The sequence below is a fragment of the Pseudochaenichthys georgianus genome, chromosome 1 (assembly GCF_902827115.2).
Source record: "Pseudochaenichthys georgianus chromosome 1, fPseGeo1.2, whole genome shotgun sequence".
Taxonomy (NCBI): Eukaryota; Metazoa; Chordata; class Actinopteri; order Perciformes; family Channichthyidae; genus Pseudochaenichthys; species Pseudochaenichthys georgianus.
The window spans coordinates 32090611-32108446 of record NC_047503.1 but is presented as its reverse complement, the minus strand read 5'-3'; the positions used below and the strand labels follow the sequence as shown (position 1 = coordinate 32108446).

Below are 17836 nucleotides of genomic sequence, written 5' to 3'. Positions count from 1 at the left end.
TCCCTTTGATTCCCCTAGTTCGGAAAGGAACGTAATATCTGTAAACATCACTTTTTCTTTCCTTAGTAACCATATATTACAATACTATAACCTTTTTATACTGTATGTGTACACATACTCTAACCTTATCTGCACCTTATCTACTATTTGCACTTTCCAGTTAGATGCAATAAACTACATTTCGTTTTTCGTTGTACTGTAACGTACAATGACAAGTACAACTAAATTGAATCTAATCTAAATTGTCTAAATAAGGAAAACCTTATGTGAAGGAGAGGTGAATAACACATCACCAGTGTCGTTATGAGAAAAACGAATTCCCCATCAACCCCAGCCGACCGGGTCAAATATGGCGAGCTGTTGAACAATCTGAGATGTCTATGGACTCTACAACCAAATACCTGCAGAACAGGACAACAAATAGTGCCACACGTATGTTATACTTCGCGCAGTGATACAATGTTATCCGCCTGTATGACCTCACATCCGTCTCTCCAGACATATTTTTGTCTGCCGGCATTTTCTTTTTGTTTTGCCTGTGCCAATTTCAGCTCTACGAACAATCTTGTTTAGTTTAATCGGATTCAAACGAAGCGTACATCAAACTTAGTAGTTTGCCGCATAATGCCTGGATTTTCAGACAGAGACCGTGGACGAGATAGAGGGTAAGTGAAGTGCCAGCGGAGGGTTTTATGATCGTTAACTGAGGTGAGCTGCCTAGCCTTAACACCGCTGTCAGGGATCAAAACAACACAGCTGTCCTGTAGTCCATGTCGACAGACTCGACACTAGTTGTTATACGGCTACATTTGAGCAGTGACATATAACACACACATTTTAATTCGGTCAAGCGTCCCTGCCTGTTCATATCTTTAATGTTTTCTATTTCCCTGTCTGTTGGAGGTAAAATGGCAGCTGATGACAGCTCTGTGTCGGCGGTAGAGCAGCCTGCAGCCGGCTGGCTCTCACCATGTGACGCAGTCAGTGCTCTCCTCACACGGCAATATCTGTGTCGCAGGCGACCAATTTATTTTTAACAAGGGGCTTTTCCATTAATTGTGTCAAGTTGTCAACTAGAATGTCCCGTGAAGTAAAGCTGAGCCCCATAATGTATATCAATCCCACCTCAGTAGTCTGACAGTTTCATGTTTCATAAAGGGCTTTGTATACGCCAATATGCAAGGTCTATAAATAAAAATGTGGCACTGCAAGTGTTGGGTTTGTTAAGAACCACTATTTATCTTTTGGAAGATTGTGTCCTCACTCACAAAGGTAAAAGCCTCAAGCCATTTATTTACTTTTATCAATGTGGAGCTAGAACACAGGGAGTGTGGAAATACTGCAGATACCTGTATTTCACCATACTTTGTAAAAGGATCATTCCAGGTATTTAATGCAGTAACCGGCAGTGGCTCAGTCTGCTTGGACTGGGAGCTGTAGGGTCGCCGGTTCAAGTCCCCGACCAGACCTAAATATGGACTGTGGACTGCTACTTGGACAGGTCCCAGTTCACCTCCTGCTCTGCCGTGGTGCCCTTGAGCAAGGCACCCGACACCCCTCTTCCCCCCTCACTCCCATTGCTCCCCGGGCGCTGTACAATAGCTGCCCACTGCTCCTAGTACTAGACTCCTGGTACTAGGATGGGTTAAATGCAGAGAACAAATGTCACTGTCTGCTGTGTGCTCTGCATGTGTGACCATTAAAGAGGGTTTCCTCCCTACCAATTATATTCTAATTCTAAAAAGCAAGCAGAAATGTCATTGCAGAGATATTCTGACTTTTAAATCATTGTATGAATCAGAGTACAAAAACGCTACCTTCCTATTTTGCAATCAATATTATAATTTCCTCTTTCAAACCACGCAAAGCCTCCAACGATTAGCCGATGTAAAGTGTAGAGATCATCAGGGAAATTTAACATGGCAACTGTTACAGGTTTGTAGTACTATCCACGACTAGTTAATTGACTTGACTTGTGGATTAACCCTTTTTAATTAGGTCCATGATCTCTGATACTACATCATCTATATGTCTCTTTCTTTCACACAAGGTATGGTGGAGGACCCCCTCGTTTTGGTGGTGGTAGCGGTGGAGGCAGTAGGGGCGGACCTCCTCCGGGAAAATTTGGCAACCCTGGTGAGAGGCTGCGGAAGAAGCACTGGAACCTTGACGAGCTTCCAAAGTTTCAGAAGAACTTTTACCAGGAACATTCAGATTCAACTCGCAGACCAGTTGTAAGACCCACTTATAGCTTTTTCCCTTTTCTATGTTTTATTATCTGCAGGCTTTTCAGTGTGTTTATTCTGAATGGTGGTTAATGTCTTCTTTCAATTCCAGCAAGAGATTGAACAGTACCGAAGAAACAAAGAAGTTACGGTCAAAGGCAGGGATTGCCCCAAGCCAATTATAAAATTCCATGAAGCTGAATTTCCAAGTGAGTAGTAATGAATGCTCCACTTTTTACCTTTTCAATGTGTTATTGTCCAAAAGTTTGACATTCAACAATTTACCTTACGTATCTTCCCTCTTCAGACTACGTCATGGAAGTCATTGTCAATCATAACTGGACTGATCCAACTCCAATTCAGTCTCAGGGGTGGCCAGTTGCGCTGAGTGGCAAAGACATGGTTGGCATCGCTCAAACAGGGTCTGGGAAAACCCTTGCTGTAAGTGAATCATTTTCCAATTATTCTTTCTCAGACCATCTATACGAGATACATATGTTTTTGGCTGATAGGAAATACACTTTTGGCAAAAGCTTAGACTGCTTACAAAGTGTTTTAATTGCGGAACTAAGTTCATTACACCTTTGCCAAGAGCGATTGACTGATTGAACAGAACTAGGACAATACATAAATAACCATTTCAGATTGTTAGCAAACAATGTAAACATGTCAGCTGAGGGAAGGAATATATCCTGCCATATTGTGGAAGACATTGATTACTAGGCAGCTGGCTGCACATTGGATCACTGATGCATGTGCTCAATGAGTCAAGATGTGTTTGAGAGCTTAGTTCTTTTCATTTTCTTTCTTTAGTATCTCCTACCTGCAATTGTGCACATTCAACATCAACCATTCTTGGAGCATGGAGATGGACCTATAGTAAGTACACTTGATTATCTATTGATCTAGTGAACAATAGACAATTTCAATTCGAAATTCATAGGGTTCGTACAACCAGAAGAACTTTTTGTATCTCAGCCTGTGGAGTGAGACTATGGAACAGTGTAATTGTGGAGCTAAAGCGATGTCCAGACAGTGTGTGCGCACAAAACAAACTAGGCATTGTGACTCACTGCTAGCTCTTGGCTGTGCCCTGATTGTATTATTACTGATGATATCGGGCAATGTGCATGTTCATCCTGGACCTTCTATTGTATGTAGCCCTAGTTCTGACCTGTGCCTTGATGTCAATTTGTGTCACAACGATCTGAGTTTCCCTGACTTCTGCTCTCGTAAAGCTTTAGGTTTTCTACATGTAAATGCTAGAAGCTTACTGCCAAAAATTGATTGAATGTATTTAGGCAGGATAGATCATCTAAAGCTGGTGGAGTAGTCATATTCACAAAGCAACACCTCCAGTGTTCTATCGCCACGAGTAAATCTGTCCCCAAACAATTTGACCTACTTATCGTAACCATTAAACTGGCAAATAACTCGACACTGACAGTCGCTGGCTGCTATCGCCCACCCTCTGCCCCAGCATGTACCCTACCTACTCTCAGCACCCTCCTGGCACCCCACACTCATTCTGAGTTTGTACTACTGGGGGATCTAAACTGGGACATGCTCAATCCTCCTGCGCAGGTCCAAAAACAATGGGACTCTCTTAATCTCTCGCAGATTATCCTTACTCCTACACGGTATGACACCAAAAATCCAGAAAAAGCCACCCTCCTTGATGTCATCCTCACAAATAACCCTGACAGGTACAAAACTGGCGTCTTCTGTAGCGATCTCAGTGACCACTGTCTTATTGGCTGCATTCGTAATGGTGGCATAATTAAACAGCCAGTTCTTACCACTCACAGACGAATACTGAAACATTTCGACGAACAAGCCTTCCTCTACGACCTGGCTGCTATCAAGTGGGACAGAATTAGCTTGATCCCTGACATCGATGCTGCATGGTCCTTCTTTTATGAATCCTTTAGTATGGTAATCAATAAACATGCTCCCATAAAAAAAATGAGGATAAAAAACCGATGCAGTCCTTGGTTTAACCGAGATTTAGCTGAACTGCTTCACCTCAAGAACTCCACCTGGCGCAGGGCTCGTCACTCAAAATCCCACGACGATTGGCTATCATTCAGGAAAATTAGAAATAAATCTATACAGGCTATCCGCAAAGCCAAGGTTGATTACTTCCATAATCAATTCAACCTCTGTGGATCCAATCCAAGGACATTCTGGAAAACAGTGAAAGAGATGGAGAATAAACCCCCATCCTCTCATCTCCCTAACTCCCTCGTTATTGAGGACACAGTAGTCACCGGTAATGAACGCATAGCAGAGCTCTTTAACCAGCACTTTGTTAAATGTGGGAACCTATTTGACTCTATAGCGCCTCCTAAGCCCCCCACCAACACTCCGCCACCCAGCCCCTCTAGCGCAGCCCCACGTCACAGCTTCTGCCTACAGGAAGTTAGTGAGAACGATGTGCTGGAGGTCCTTAGCAAACTTGACCCCAACAAACCTGCAGGTCTTGATGGGCTAGACCCCTTCTTTTTTAAAGTTGCAGCCCCGATTATTGCAGAAGCTATCTCCCACCTTTGTAATCTGTCCATACAGACAGCAGTGCTACCTTCTGCCTGGAAGGCAGCTTTAGTGCAACCTTTGTTTAAAGGGGGAAACCATGCTGACCCAACTGCTATCGTCCAATATCCATTCTACCCTGTATAGCGAAAGTGTTCGAAAAGTTAGTTTGCAAACAGCTAACATGGTTTCTGAAGACTGACAACATACTATCTGACATGCAGTCTGGGTTCCGTGCAGGTCATGGGTGTGAGACGGCGACTCTCAAAGTCCTAAATGATATCATCAATGCCCTTGACTCCAGACAATACTGTGCTGCCATTTTCATCGATCTTGCCAAAGCCTTCGACACTGTAGATCACCAACTGCTTCTGGGAAAGCTTAGAAGCATTGGTGTCACTAACCAATCGATAGCCTGGTTTGAAAACTACCTGTCTATGCGCACCCAGTGTGTAAAATCTGAAAATCTGATGACACAGCCCCTATCCATCTCTAAGGGAGTACCACAAGGCTCTATTCTAGCACCCATCCTATTCTCATTATATATAAATGACATGGAGAAATCAGTGGGCAACTCCTCTATCCACCTATATGCTGATGACACAATTCTGTACACTGCTGGCCCTTCCCCGGATACTGTCCTGACATCTCTTCAGGATAGTTTTCAGAGAATCCAGTCACATCTCTCTGCCCTTGGCCTGGTCCTGAACACCACTAAAACCAAGATCATGTGGTTTGGCCGCAGTGGTGCCTCCCAAACTGGCACTATTGTGACCGCCGATGGCCGGGACCTCGAAATAGTTAAATCCTATAAATACCTTGGATTTTGGATTGACAGTAATCTGTCATTCAAAGAACATCTCTCCAAAATTCAGACCAAGGTTAAAGCTAGACTCAGCTTTCTATACAGGAATCGCTCCTCATTCACTTCATCTGCTAAACTCTCTCTGGTCCAGATGACTGTCCTTCCTCTGTTCGACTACGGCGATACCATCTACCGCTCGGCGTGTAAAGGAGCTCTCGATCATTTAGACGTTCTGTATCACTCCGCCATCCGCTTCGCCACCAATGCCCCCTACAGGACACACCACTGTGACCTGTACTCTCTGGCTAACTGGCCCTCTCTTGAGACCAGACGCAACATCCACTGGCTGATGTTTGTTTACAAAACACTCCTAGGCCTCACCCCCTTCTACCTCACACAATTACTGCAACTCCGCACACCCCCAACGCACAACACCCGGTCAGCTACAAGCATCCTGCTAAAGATCCCCAAAGCCCATACATCCTTTGGCCGCTCCGCCTTTCAGTGTGCGGCAGCAGATAGCTGGAATACCCTTCAAAAAACATTAAAAATGAAAACCTTTGTCTCCCCCCGCACCTTCAATGTCACTATTGTTGACACCCTGGTACACACATGTAGCTGCTTTGCCTGATGCTGATTTTAATGACTGATTGAACCACAGCAATATTGTTTTAGAGTTTTTATATGTTCAACTGCTATGCCTGTCATCTTTGCTCTATGTGTTTGTGTTGTCTCCTGGGTTCTGTAGTGCCCGGAGTGTGTCTTTTTATTTCCTCCCAAACCCCATCCCCTCAGGAAGCCTTTGCCTCCTGTCAGGTCATCATTGTAAATAAGAATTTGTTCTTAATTGATTTTCCTGGATAAATAAAGGTTCTACTACTACTACTAGTAACCAGTTCAAGAGGAAATACAGAGAAATTATTTTCTCGAGGGATGGGGAAGGTGTTTGACTGTGTGTGTATATGTGTGAGTATGTAGGTGTGTATATGTATATGTGCAAATATGTATATGTGTATATGTATATATGTCAATCAACAGGTAAAGCAGATTAATAATAATAACAATACAAATTAATAATAATGATAAGTATTGCAGATTATAAATAAATAATTTAGGGACAAGGGGGTGAGATTAAATAAATTATACTTCTTCTCACTCCTTTTCGAACACTAGATGTGGCACTGTTTATGTTGCTAATGCTGTTGTTGTTGTTGTTGTTGTTGTAAATGTCATTTTTTTGTTTTGATTTCTCTTACATGACTATGCACTGCAACATTTGTTTTGTTTTGTAATTATTTATTTTACTTCGAAATAAAATGTATCAATCAATCAATCAATCAATCAATCAATCAATCAATCAATCAATCAATCTACTGTTTCATCTGACCTGAGGCCTGTACTACGAAGCTGGTTCAACCTAACCTGGATATGTTTGAGTTAGCCGGTTGGCCTAATCCTAAACATACGCGCTCTCGCTAAACTGTCCTACGACGCTGGTTATCAAGTGGATCGCTCAAGCCAGCCGTGTCCTATCTAGTTAGGTGCGTGTTCACATGAAAGGGGTGGTATCTGGAGCATTCGACCAATCACAAACATGGACAAGCGTACTGACAGTGCAGCGTCATACTTCCTGAATGAAAAGTCAACTATAATATTAGACATAATGAAGAAGTTAAACTTTAAACATCCATGACTTAAACACTTTATCCAGGATAAAAGCCACATAGCTGCACCTGCAAGGTGAATACAGCTGGTAAAAGAAAAAGTGTTTGAATGCGTACATTAACAGGTTTATGATATCACTGCCCCATCTAAAACACGATCTGACTTTAATTACATTTGTCTCGAGTGTTTCGTCAACTTAATGTGTTGCTTAAAATAATACTTCTGCATACAGTATGTGACACTGTGAGTGTTGCACGGCCAGATACGGCTCAAGAAGCTGACTCAAATAAGGAAATATATGATACATTATGAAGTGATATGCCGCGGACTGTACTTAATGTTACTCTGATCCGGTTACTTATGTTGGGGCAGATATTTAAGTAAGCTTTCTTAACGCTAATGTTATAATATATTCTATTAATGTTCATGTTTGCCGCGGCCGTCTTTCCTGCAACGGCAGCTTTTCTGTATTTCCTTTCTCCTGTAATATGACTTGATCGCTTTAAACTCCGCACACTGAGCTCTGATTGGCCAGCAGGCAGTGCTTTGACTGAGTTGAGCTCTTAGCCTGCAACCTAACCTGCTCCGGGGCAGGTTAGCCGCTCAGCATAAGTTACCATGGAGATCTAGCCTGCTAAAAAGAGAACCAGCGTCATAGGACCGGAAACCCCGAGTTTTCCCTGAAGTTAGCCGGCTAAGCGAAAATCCTGCTTCGTAGTACAGGCCTTTGCTGTTTCTATTAGCACAATATGATATTGATAGTGCAACAAATGTTTTTTTAAAGCTCAGTAAATGACTTATGAGCTATCACAATAGTATAGCTAAAGGCCCAGATGATGCTCAGTCTTTATATCATGATTCATGCATGCCTTTATATATCGCTGCATAGCCAACATTTGTTTAAAACAAATATAATGTGCCAAACAAGTCAAAAACAAGTGAAGCTGCTATCTTAAATGCAACCTGGTTGGGGAAAAAGAAGGTTGTCCAAAAAATAATATATTTGTTAACCCCTGTTTGGAGGTAGGCAGATACATTGCTAATGATAAAGGTTGGCATGCAACACAGAGCCAGGGGGGCAGTTGTTGTTCTGGTCTGCACGATAATTATTTCTCTGCTGTTTCTGAAGAGTTTCTACCATGAAAAGATAAACAGCATAGTAGCGGTAGTACCCTTGTTTACCTTGATCTTTTTTTGTGATGGATGCCATACACAAATAATATTTTAGAAAAATTGTGTCCATCTTTCTTCAGTGCTTGGTGCTGGCGCCGACCCGCGAGCTGGCTCAGCAGGTGCAACAGGTGGCTGCTGAATACGGCAGGGCCTCCCGTCTCAAGAGCACCTGCATCTACGGTGGTGCGCCCAAGGGACCACAAATCAGGGACCTTGAGAGGGGTATGCTGACTTAATCATTTCTCACTATGTAGATATTAGTCTTGTCATGTGACTCATCTCTGCCATCAGTTATTGATTTTATGATCAAATGTTTTATTGCTTTTATTTTAAATATATCATACTATGTTTACTTTTTAGGTGTAGAGATTTGCATTGCTACCCCAGGTCGTCTCATTGACTTTCTGGAGTGTGGTAAGACTAATTTGCGTCGTTGTACCTATCTGGTGCTGGATGAAGCAGACCGCATGCTGGACATGGGATTTGAACCTCAGATCCGCAAGATAGTGGAACAAATTCGGGTAGGTTGTGTTATTTTCTAACCATTGGGCGATCATTGATAGTCTCATTGGTTTGATCTCACACTAAAGTAAACATACAAACATTTCTATAACCTGGCTGCTTTATTCATGACACATTTTTAGGAATTAAATACATAGCCATTCAAGTTGACCAAATCACCTGTGACCAATACTCGTAGTTCAGAACTCACCAAGATTACTGATACAATATATTGGACTGGTTAATTGAATTATTTAACCGATAAATACTTTCAAGCCGCATCCTTTTTGTCCCAACAGCCAGATCGTCAGACCCTGATGTGGAGCGCCACCTGGCCTAAGGAAGTTCGCCAGCTGGCTGAGGACTTCCTGAAGGACTATGTTCAGATCAACGTTGGGGCACTGCAGCTCAGTGCCAACCACAACATCCTGCAGATAGTTGATGTTTGCAATGACATGGAGAAGGAGGACAAGTGAGTGAAGGATCCCTACCTCTTTTATTAGTGTGATGGGGGGAGGAAAACCTTCTATTAGTCCTCTTCTCTGAAAATCTTGTTTCATAGTCACATAGTTAAAGAACAAATTGTTTATTTAATCTTACTTCAGTGTTTGACTGTAATGCATCAGTAGAAACATAAGGTTCATTTTGTGAAAAAAATATTTTTGGTCTTATCTTCTATCTCTTCTGTGTCAGACTGATCCGTTTGCTGGAGGAGATAATGAGTGAAAAGGAGAACAAGACTATTATATTTGTGGAGACCAAAAGGCGTTGTGATGAGCTCACCAGGAGGATGAGAAGAGATGGGTAAGGATCTCCTCTTCCATCCACTTAAATAAATATACTTTTTAATTCTGCTGTTTATCTGGACAGGTAACATTCAGGCTATTCCCAATGATAACTTGTCTCTTACTTATTGTTCGATAGTGTTTAATGTCCAATATGTCTGTCACAGGTGGCCAGCAATGGGAATTCATGGAGACAAGAGCCAGCAGGAGAGGGACTGGGTCCTTAATGGTGAGATACAATAAATAACTTGGCAGGTTACAATTAAAAAATAACAGCGTTAAATAATCCTTCTCACAAGCTGCTCTGTATTTAAATTAAATACTGTCCCTCTCCCTTCAGAGTTCAGATATGGCAAAGCTCCAATCCTCATCGCCACCGATGTGGCCTCCCGTGGCTTGGGTCAGTATGACATTGAGTATTACCACTTTTTTTTATCAGTGTTACACTTTTTTTTAAAGAAAGTTTGTTTGCTTTCTTTAACTTTTCTATGCATTTTCTGAGTTTTTCTCACCTTAAGGTGCAGTCTTTGTGGCAGGCGCTAGGCATGACAGTCCCAGGCCTCGAGAGGGAGAAGGATGACATATTGGAAGTGCTCAACTGGCTTGCCACCCAGTGGGCCTAGAGAGGTGAAAGCTCTGTGTGCCAGTGATCTTCAAAAGGCTGTGTGGCTAAGCCTTTGTCACTGATATGGTGTTGACACACACATCTGTTCTCTGTCCATGGATTTCACCTGACAAATGCCATCCAGCTGTTTCCAACTCAAACCTAAAAGAAAATATATATATCCTTTGTCGTGACTTTTGCCTTGCATGCTTTTGTGTTAGAGAGCGCTGTATTGCAAGTCACTTGTTTGAGATTTGGAACAATAGTTACCTTTCGGAGCTTGTATAACATAGCATGGGTAAGCTTTCAGTTGTTTTCTTTCCCGTCAAAGTGCTGGATTTTCTTGAAATGGAGAGAGCAGTTTGAAATATTGTATTTGTCTCTGAAAATTGATGAGACCTGGCACATGTGTTTAGGGGGTAGTGGGAACTTCTAGTGAGAGGAAAAAGAGAGTGAGACAGCTCAAACCAAAGTTCCTCCCTCGCCTGCGTTTTAAAGTCATGTCGAGACCTGCCAACGAGAGACATTTTCTCAAGTGAACACTGGCTTCTTGGAAGATCTTGCCTTGATGAGACTGATGAAGGGGGCAGGGGGAATTCTTCCGTGCTCGGTGAGGGGTCCCACAGGGTTCAATGCTTGGGCCTTTGTCATTTTTTTTGAAGGGGCCCCTGTTCAAATTAGAACTTGGTCTATTTTATCTTGGCAAGACTTGCAGTGCGGCCTTTAATATCAAGCTTCTTTTGAGAGTGTACTGGGAAAAATGGACCTGCAAAAATGTACCACTGAATGGTCCTATATTGGCACATGAGGAGGCCCCAGTGCACATCGAGGCCCAACTGCGTAGAAGCTCCTGGATGTCACTTGACAATTTGTGGGGGATTTCGCTGCATTGGGAAAGGACTAGTGAATGCATACTCCTTTATGGTAAGACTTAAATCCATTGTTTTTCTCCCTTGGTTAACAAAAGGGAGAGTGAATGTCTTTTGGATCTTTTTGATTATGGTAAGCAATTGGAGTGTGCATCGTTTCTCTCTTCCCACAGTAGTATTCCCATGGAGTAGATGTATACACAATCTTATGTTGTATTAACACTTTTCCCTCCACAGCCTAACGACCGTTTTTTCTTCCCCCAGCTTTCACAGTTGCTAACTTTTCCCTTTGATCTGGCTGTTGTGGTGTGCAAAATCCTTTGTGGCCTCCATGTTTTGTTTTGCCACACTGCAACACTTTCACAGATGTGGAGGATGTGAAATTTGTCATCAATTATGACTATCCTAACTCCTCCGAGGATTATATCCACCGTATTGGACGCACAGCCCGGAGTCAAAAAACGGGCACAGCCTACACCTTTTTCACCCCTAACAACATGAAACAAGCCAGTGACCTGATAGCTGTGCTGCGCGAGGCCAACCAGGCCATTAACCCCAAGCTGATCCAAATGGCAGAGGACAGAGGAGGTAACATTTAAAACTTTATTAATGGTTTTCAAGGAAGATGTAGTATATTTTTAGTCAGTGAGAATTGGTATTTAGTCTCAACTTTGTGTCACTGATTTATATTGTATGCATCTTTATTTAGAATGTGTATCCATGAACACTGACAAACTAAATGACCCCTTTTTTTAATCATTGAGATTCTTCTTGTTTTATCTTCCACTCTCCCGTCTCTATCTCATGCAGGTCGTGGAAGGGGTGGAAGAGGTGGCTACAAGGATGACCGTCGGGATAGGTATTCTGGGGGTGGGGGGAGTAACTTCGGAGGTACTAGCTACAGGGACGGGGATAGAGGGTTTGGCGGTGGGCCGAAGAGTGCCTTTGGTGGTAATAAGGCCCAAAATGGTGGCAGCTATGGAGGTAGTGGTAACTCTAGTGGTAGCTATGGAAACAACAACTACAGCAACAGTAATGGACAGGGTAATTTCCCCACAAACCAGGTGGGTACGTTTGGTAACCAAAGCTTCCAGGGCCCCCCTCAGTTTGGGGGCATGCAGAGGGCTACTCAGAATGGCATGAACCACCCACCATTCCCATTCAACTCTCAGCCACCATCACAGGCCCAACAGCCTCCACCACCACCAATGGTGCCCTATCCCATGCCACCAACCTTCCCACAGTAGATAAGTTATGCGTAGATTAAATGGAACCAACATGATGTTGGTTTAGTCTTGAAATATTACAGTATTATTATTTTTCTTATTATTATTATTATTATTATTATTATTATCCTTTGTACTGTTTAACTTTGTTTTGCTTACAGCAGGGTTGGAATTATCCCATAAACCCAGAGCATTATTTTGGAGTCATAAAAAAAAATCTCCTAATGTGCATTATGCACTGTTTTTTGTTACATTCCTCAGTAATTTATTTTTACTAGGTCATGCTGTGTTTTCAGTTTTCAGTCGTGTGTTTTAATAGTGATGTTATGAAGATCATTTAAAAAGGGTAAGTGTGACCCTTTTAAATAAAAAGAAGAAAATGGGACCTGTGTGTTGTGTTTACTGTGTTGGAAGGTTGGGTTGATAGAACTATTACAACTCAGATTTTTTTTTATGTCGATCTTGGTCCTTCTTAACCACATGTGTGAACCTAGCTATATCACAAATGCATAATTCCTGAGAAGATTTGTGACATTACCTTCAAGGTTAAAAAGGGAGTAGGAACAAAGGCAGATGGACAGAAAAAAAGTCACTTTGCAGGTGTACTAATATTGCGATTCTTCCTTTTTCAACCCACCTGAATGCAAAAGTGCATATTACGCCAGGACTTTAGTTCAGGGCTGCAGTTACCACCAGTGTTACCAGGACAATGAGGTAATCTCCCCCTTGGATATGTGATGGCTAGTTGCAATGTTAACATTTCTATCTTTAAATGATTACTTAAATGTATCCTTCAACTTTTAAAAACAACTAAACATAAATTAAGAATTTCCTCAACAGCACTTTATCCAAGTCAAGGGAGAAAAGGCTTAACATTTTTTATAAGACAACACTGAAGAAGTGAAAAAACAATCTGTAATTTGTTTAATCACAGTATGTGTGTTACGGTGTATATCCAACATAATATAAAGAAAACTAGGCAAGCAATTCATATAGACATTTATATTAATGTTCTCAAGGACATTCACATTATAATGAACTGCATCTTTATAGCACTATGATTTAAAAAATATATAAATGTTTTCGATACATTTATTTTTGACCTATGATTCATATATTTTTGTATATTATTTATTAAACCATATTTTTGTGGACACAGTACTCTTTTCCAAAAACAAAAAAAACACCTTCCTTCCATAACCCGGATGTTTTATGTCACTTCCGGGTCATCGATCACATGTACCTCCTGTGAATTTCAAAAATGTATCATGCGGCTATCTTTGTGTATTTACTGTGCCAACCCAGTAATTAGCAACTGTCGGGTGAGTGCATGTTGTTGTAAATGCACCGACAAGCTCTGATAGTTTGATGTGTGCAACGTTAGCATGCATGCCGTTAGTTTAGCTAAAGTAACGCTGACCGGACGGAGGATCTCATTGATCATATTGGGTTCAATAAAAACAAATAACTTTTTATGTTTTAAGAACGGTTACTTGCTAGATTTAGGTCTAGCAATTATTGAAAATAAATATTTATATAACATTGGCATTTAAGTTTTATTTCGACTGTCTGTGGTCTTTCAGGAGGGGTTTACTCATGAGAAGTCATCACTGCAATTGACACTCTTTGGATTAACCCCTCTCAACCTTCTCATCATGTTATATTGCTGTGTCAGAAACGTTTGCAAATTGAAACCCTCAGCGTGCAGAGTAACCTTGGCTCTGCAACACACCAGGAGACTCTGCAGTGCACCCCCTGGGGAGGCTGTGGATCAAGTGAGGACTTTGCTGGAGCTCTGTGTGGACAGGCACTATGTTTCACCGGGTCAGCCTAACACGGAGCTCCTTCAGCGGGGGATGAGCTGCTGTTATGGGCCTCTGGGCATGGAGCTGAGGAGAAACCTGCTGCAGCAGTGGTGGCTCTCTGTGACCGGATCCACACAGCAGGTGTTTGGGATAAACACTCTGAGCAGCAGTAAGGGTATAGCAACAGATGGACTGAGAATTGTTGAGAGTGAACAGTTAAAACACATACTTGAACAGAAAGAACTGAGCAACCAGCAGCTCCTGCAGAAGATACAAACACTCATTCAGAGGTCCCCTTCACTGAGGACAGGCTTTCTTCAAGGTAGAGTTCTGCATAACATATTCCACAGAGATTCACTCTTTGATTATTATATCTTTGCAACTTCATGTATCACAATTCTCACGCAACTTTACATAACCAAGTGATGGTGGTTTTTAGGGGGGAAAACCGTGACAATACCAAGATATAAGACAGGTGATGCATTCAATTTACTAATTATCCAAATAAAGCTGGACAATATTTTGGCAGATTGGACTCAAGACAGTTAATTGTAATCATTGTCTTCACTATTAACACAAGAGCTTTGAGTACATATCAGTTGTTTTTCCCAGTAGCCATCAATTAATGTGGTTTAAATTTTCTTAACCTTTTCTCTATTATCTTCTAGTTATGGACATGCCTAAGAAAACGATGATGATTACAAAATATTACACCAGTCATCTTGTAATGGGATAAAAAGATAAAGCAGCATTACCTTTTAACAAAACAATGAAACTCCTGTTTTCCACCCTGATCATTTACTTTGTTGGAGTAAGAAGTAAAATATGTTTAATAAAAAAAACAACCCCAGTTAAGTAAGTGTTTTTTTCTCAGGTGCCTTGGAGCAATTTGTCCCCTCGTTGGAGCTGGTGAACAGGAAGCTGCCCTTCGGCCTGGCTGAGACTGGGCTGTGCTTTCAGCCCTCAGATGGCTCTGGTTGGTGAGGCTTCATCTACTGTCTCTCTCTCTGTCTGTCTGTCTGCCTGTCTGTGGGTGTGTGGACACGTATACTTGTTCAAAGGATATTCTTGCTCTACACATATTCCAGTTGGGATTTTGAAACCCTTAATTCTAAGTATTGCTTGACAAGTTGATGTTATTATCACCTATATGTTATATGAAGACAAGTATTTGTTCATAACCAAAGTAATCTGCCTTAATTTGAAAACGTAATTATTTGTGCTATATTTCACAAAAATATACTCTTTAATAGAGTAAACTGCTAAAATATGGGTCCCAAAGTATTATAATGAAAACATTTTTTCCCGCCAGCCCAGCTGAGGTGACCCAGGCGTCTCTGGTTTGGTTCTGCCCTCCTCGAACCTCTTCTCAGTGGCTGGATCACTGGAACCGACAGAGACTCAAGTGGTGGAGGAAAGTGAGTATTGTTAAATATGAGTATATCGGAGGAATCAATCGAAACAGAACCTTATCGTGTCTAAGATACGCACACATTATTCAAATGTTGAAAACATGACGTATTCTCATGTTTTACTGATTTGCTTGGATAAGAATAAATCTACAATCACATGGTGGTTATACTGTATAATATTTGTCAAAATTGTGTCTTAAAAATATCTTCGACCCCATCATTGATACTTAATATTATAGCTTTAAGATACTGTATACTCACTGATGGTCCTACGATGCCCCATACCACAACATTTCTCCCAAGAAAGCTCCTGATGTTTGAGTCAAAGAATTGAACATCAATAAGTTTGTATTATTAAGTTACTCCTACTTAAAGTCAACATGCTAACTTCAGCTCATGACCTTGTCTTTCCAGTTTGCCCTGTCTCCATCAGACTTCAGCAGTAGTGACGTCCCAGAGGAGGAACTGGAGGAGGTGGCGTCTCGTGGTGTGAGGATCCTCTACAGGTTCCCGTGGGGACAGGAGCCCGTGGAGACGCTGTGGAGCAGAGGAAGCACCGAGCTGCTGCACACACACAACGGAGTCCGCGCCAAACTGCAGGTCAGTCTGCTACCTCTTTTTAAGTGTCCTTCTCCACTTTAAAGCCACTGTTTTTAACTATGTGTACTGATTTTTTTTAACCAAATGAGATAATAATACATGCTTTATCACCTTTTAATGGACAATGTTATTTTTTAGAATCTTCTCTTTTAACCTTTGTTCTAGGCTATAGGGGTCAACAAACTTCCCCGAAATGAAGTGCTCCCATAAATATCTGACACTTCCCTTCATATAGCTTTTTTACAGAAGACATTTTTAATTCAGGAAAAACATAGGTGTGATTATTGATATTATTAATGACGGTAACACCTTTGGCTATCCGGCTACATCTAATGTGTTATCAAAGCTCGTACACACAAGAAACTATTCCCATCTAGTGTTGCCTTTCCTCAGTGTAATCACATACAGTGTTAATTCTCTTTCTAAACATGTTACAGTGCCGAGATGGTCGGAAATCAGTCCCTCACGTCATCTCAGTAACTGGGAACATGGACCGCGGTGTAATGGCTTTTCTATCCAACTCACTCCAGCAGCTGAAGAAAGAAGACAGCAAGAAGAAGATGCTGCAGCGAAAGGTGATAAACAAGAGCTGACACAGAGCATGTTAAATAAGAACAGTTATCAGGATGTTTATAGCTCACTTTTATGTTGCGGTTTTCTGTGTTTCTGAATTTTGGTTCACTGTTAATTTCAGGTTCTGAAGTTGCACCCAGTGTTGGCTCCAGTTAAAGTGGCTTTAGACATTGGCAGGGGGGCCACTGTCGAGCTGCGACAGGTAAGAAAAACATGTCTTGGACTCACAGATAAGTTATTTTTTATCTTGATTAAATGTTTATATATATGTATACACACCTGAAAGGGCTCGGTAAAAATTATATTTTTTGTGATTGATATAATCAGCACTGAAGTATTTAATACAACTTGCTTGTATTGTAGGAAATAGAGGAACTATATTTAATCAGTGTTTGATTTTTTTGTAGGTTTGTGATGGGATGCTGCAGGAGTTTATAGAGGCTAAGATTTCTACGTGGCCTGGGTATCTTGAAACAATGCCAACATCAATGGAGCAGCTGAACACAAAGTAAAGTGCAAATCAGTATCTAAATTGATCATAAGGTGCAAATTATCATTGTATCAGTGGACTAATCTGATTCTCTGTTGATGCATTTTAGGTATGATGAGATGGGAGTGCTTTTCACGGTAGTGATCAATGAGAACACGCTGGAGAGTGGCCTTCTTCTGGTCCGCAGCAGAGACACCACCATCAAAGAGACCAAGCACATCTCTGAAATCAAGAGCTTTCTCTCCACATACATTTCTGCTGCAGACAACCTCTGAATAGACTTTTTGTTATGGCAACAGGAAGGAAAGTCTGAACATTGTGCTGCTTTAGTTTTGAATCTCCTGCAGTTCAATTCAGGCTTTGTTGGAAGTTCCATGTGACTCGTATAGGAATTGTTGGAGATTTGGAATTAATGTTAAGTCAGTTTATTTCTGTCTAATTTTAAGCATTAAAGGATTCAGAATGTCCCCTAAATGTTTGACTTTTTTGTTGGGATTGTCCTTGTGCTCTTGTCCTTGTTGTGTTGTAGATTAGTTGAGTAACCTTGAGATTAAGATAATTCTTGACCCTG

General features: G+C 41.4%; 2 protein-coding genes across 3 annotated transcripts; both read left to right on the top strand.

Annotated features, from left to right (window-relative positions):
• The first annotated feature begins 478 nt into the window (after nucleotides 1–478).
• Nucleotides 479–12768, top strand: LOC117447067 (probable ATP-dependent RNA helicase DDX5). The gene is made up of 13 exons (XM_034083661.1): nucleotides 479–665; nucleotides 2051–2234; nucleotides 2338–2434; nucleotides 2533–2666; nucleotides 3039–3104; nucleotides 8481–8622; nucleotides 8761–8921; nucleotides 9201–9373; nucleotides 9595–9705; nucleotides 9854–9915; nucleotides 10027–10086; nucleotides 11526–11747; nucleotides 11970–12768. The coding sequence occupies exons 1-13, from the start codon at nucleotides 625–627 to the stop codon at nucleotides 12404–12406; spliced, it is 1890 nt and encodes a 629-aa protein (XP_033939552.1). The 5' UTR covers nucleotides 479–624; the 3' UTR covers nucleotides 12407–12768.
• An 866-nt stretch (nucleotides 12769–13634) lies between these two features.
• Nucleotides 13635–17739, top strand: polg2 (polymerase (DNA directed), gamma 2, accessory subunit). Of its 2 annotated transcripts, XM_034092536.2 has the most exons (10): nucleotides 13635–13707; nucleotides 13969–14512; nucleotides 14630–14665; nucleotides 15065–15170; nucleotides 15503–15608; nucleotides 16017–16202; nucleotides 16640–16777; nucleotides 16897–16977; nucleotides 17183–17283; nucleotides 17375–17739. In XM_034092536.2, exons 1-10 carry the CDS (start codon nucleotides 13654–13656, stop codon nucleotides 17538–17540), a joined length of 1518 nt encoding a protein of 505 aa, XP_033948427.1. In that variant the 5' UTR covers nucleotides 13635–13653; the 3' UTR covers nucleotides 17541–17739. The 2 variants fall into 2 exon arrangements, with proteins under 2 accessions (XP_033948427.1, XP_033948444.1); XM_034092553.2 differs by lacking the exon at nucleotides 14630–14665.
• Nucleotides 17740–17836: the final 97 nt, after the last annotated feature.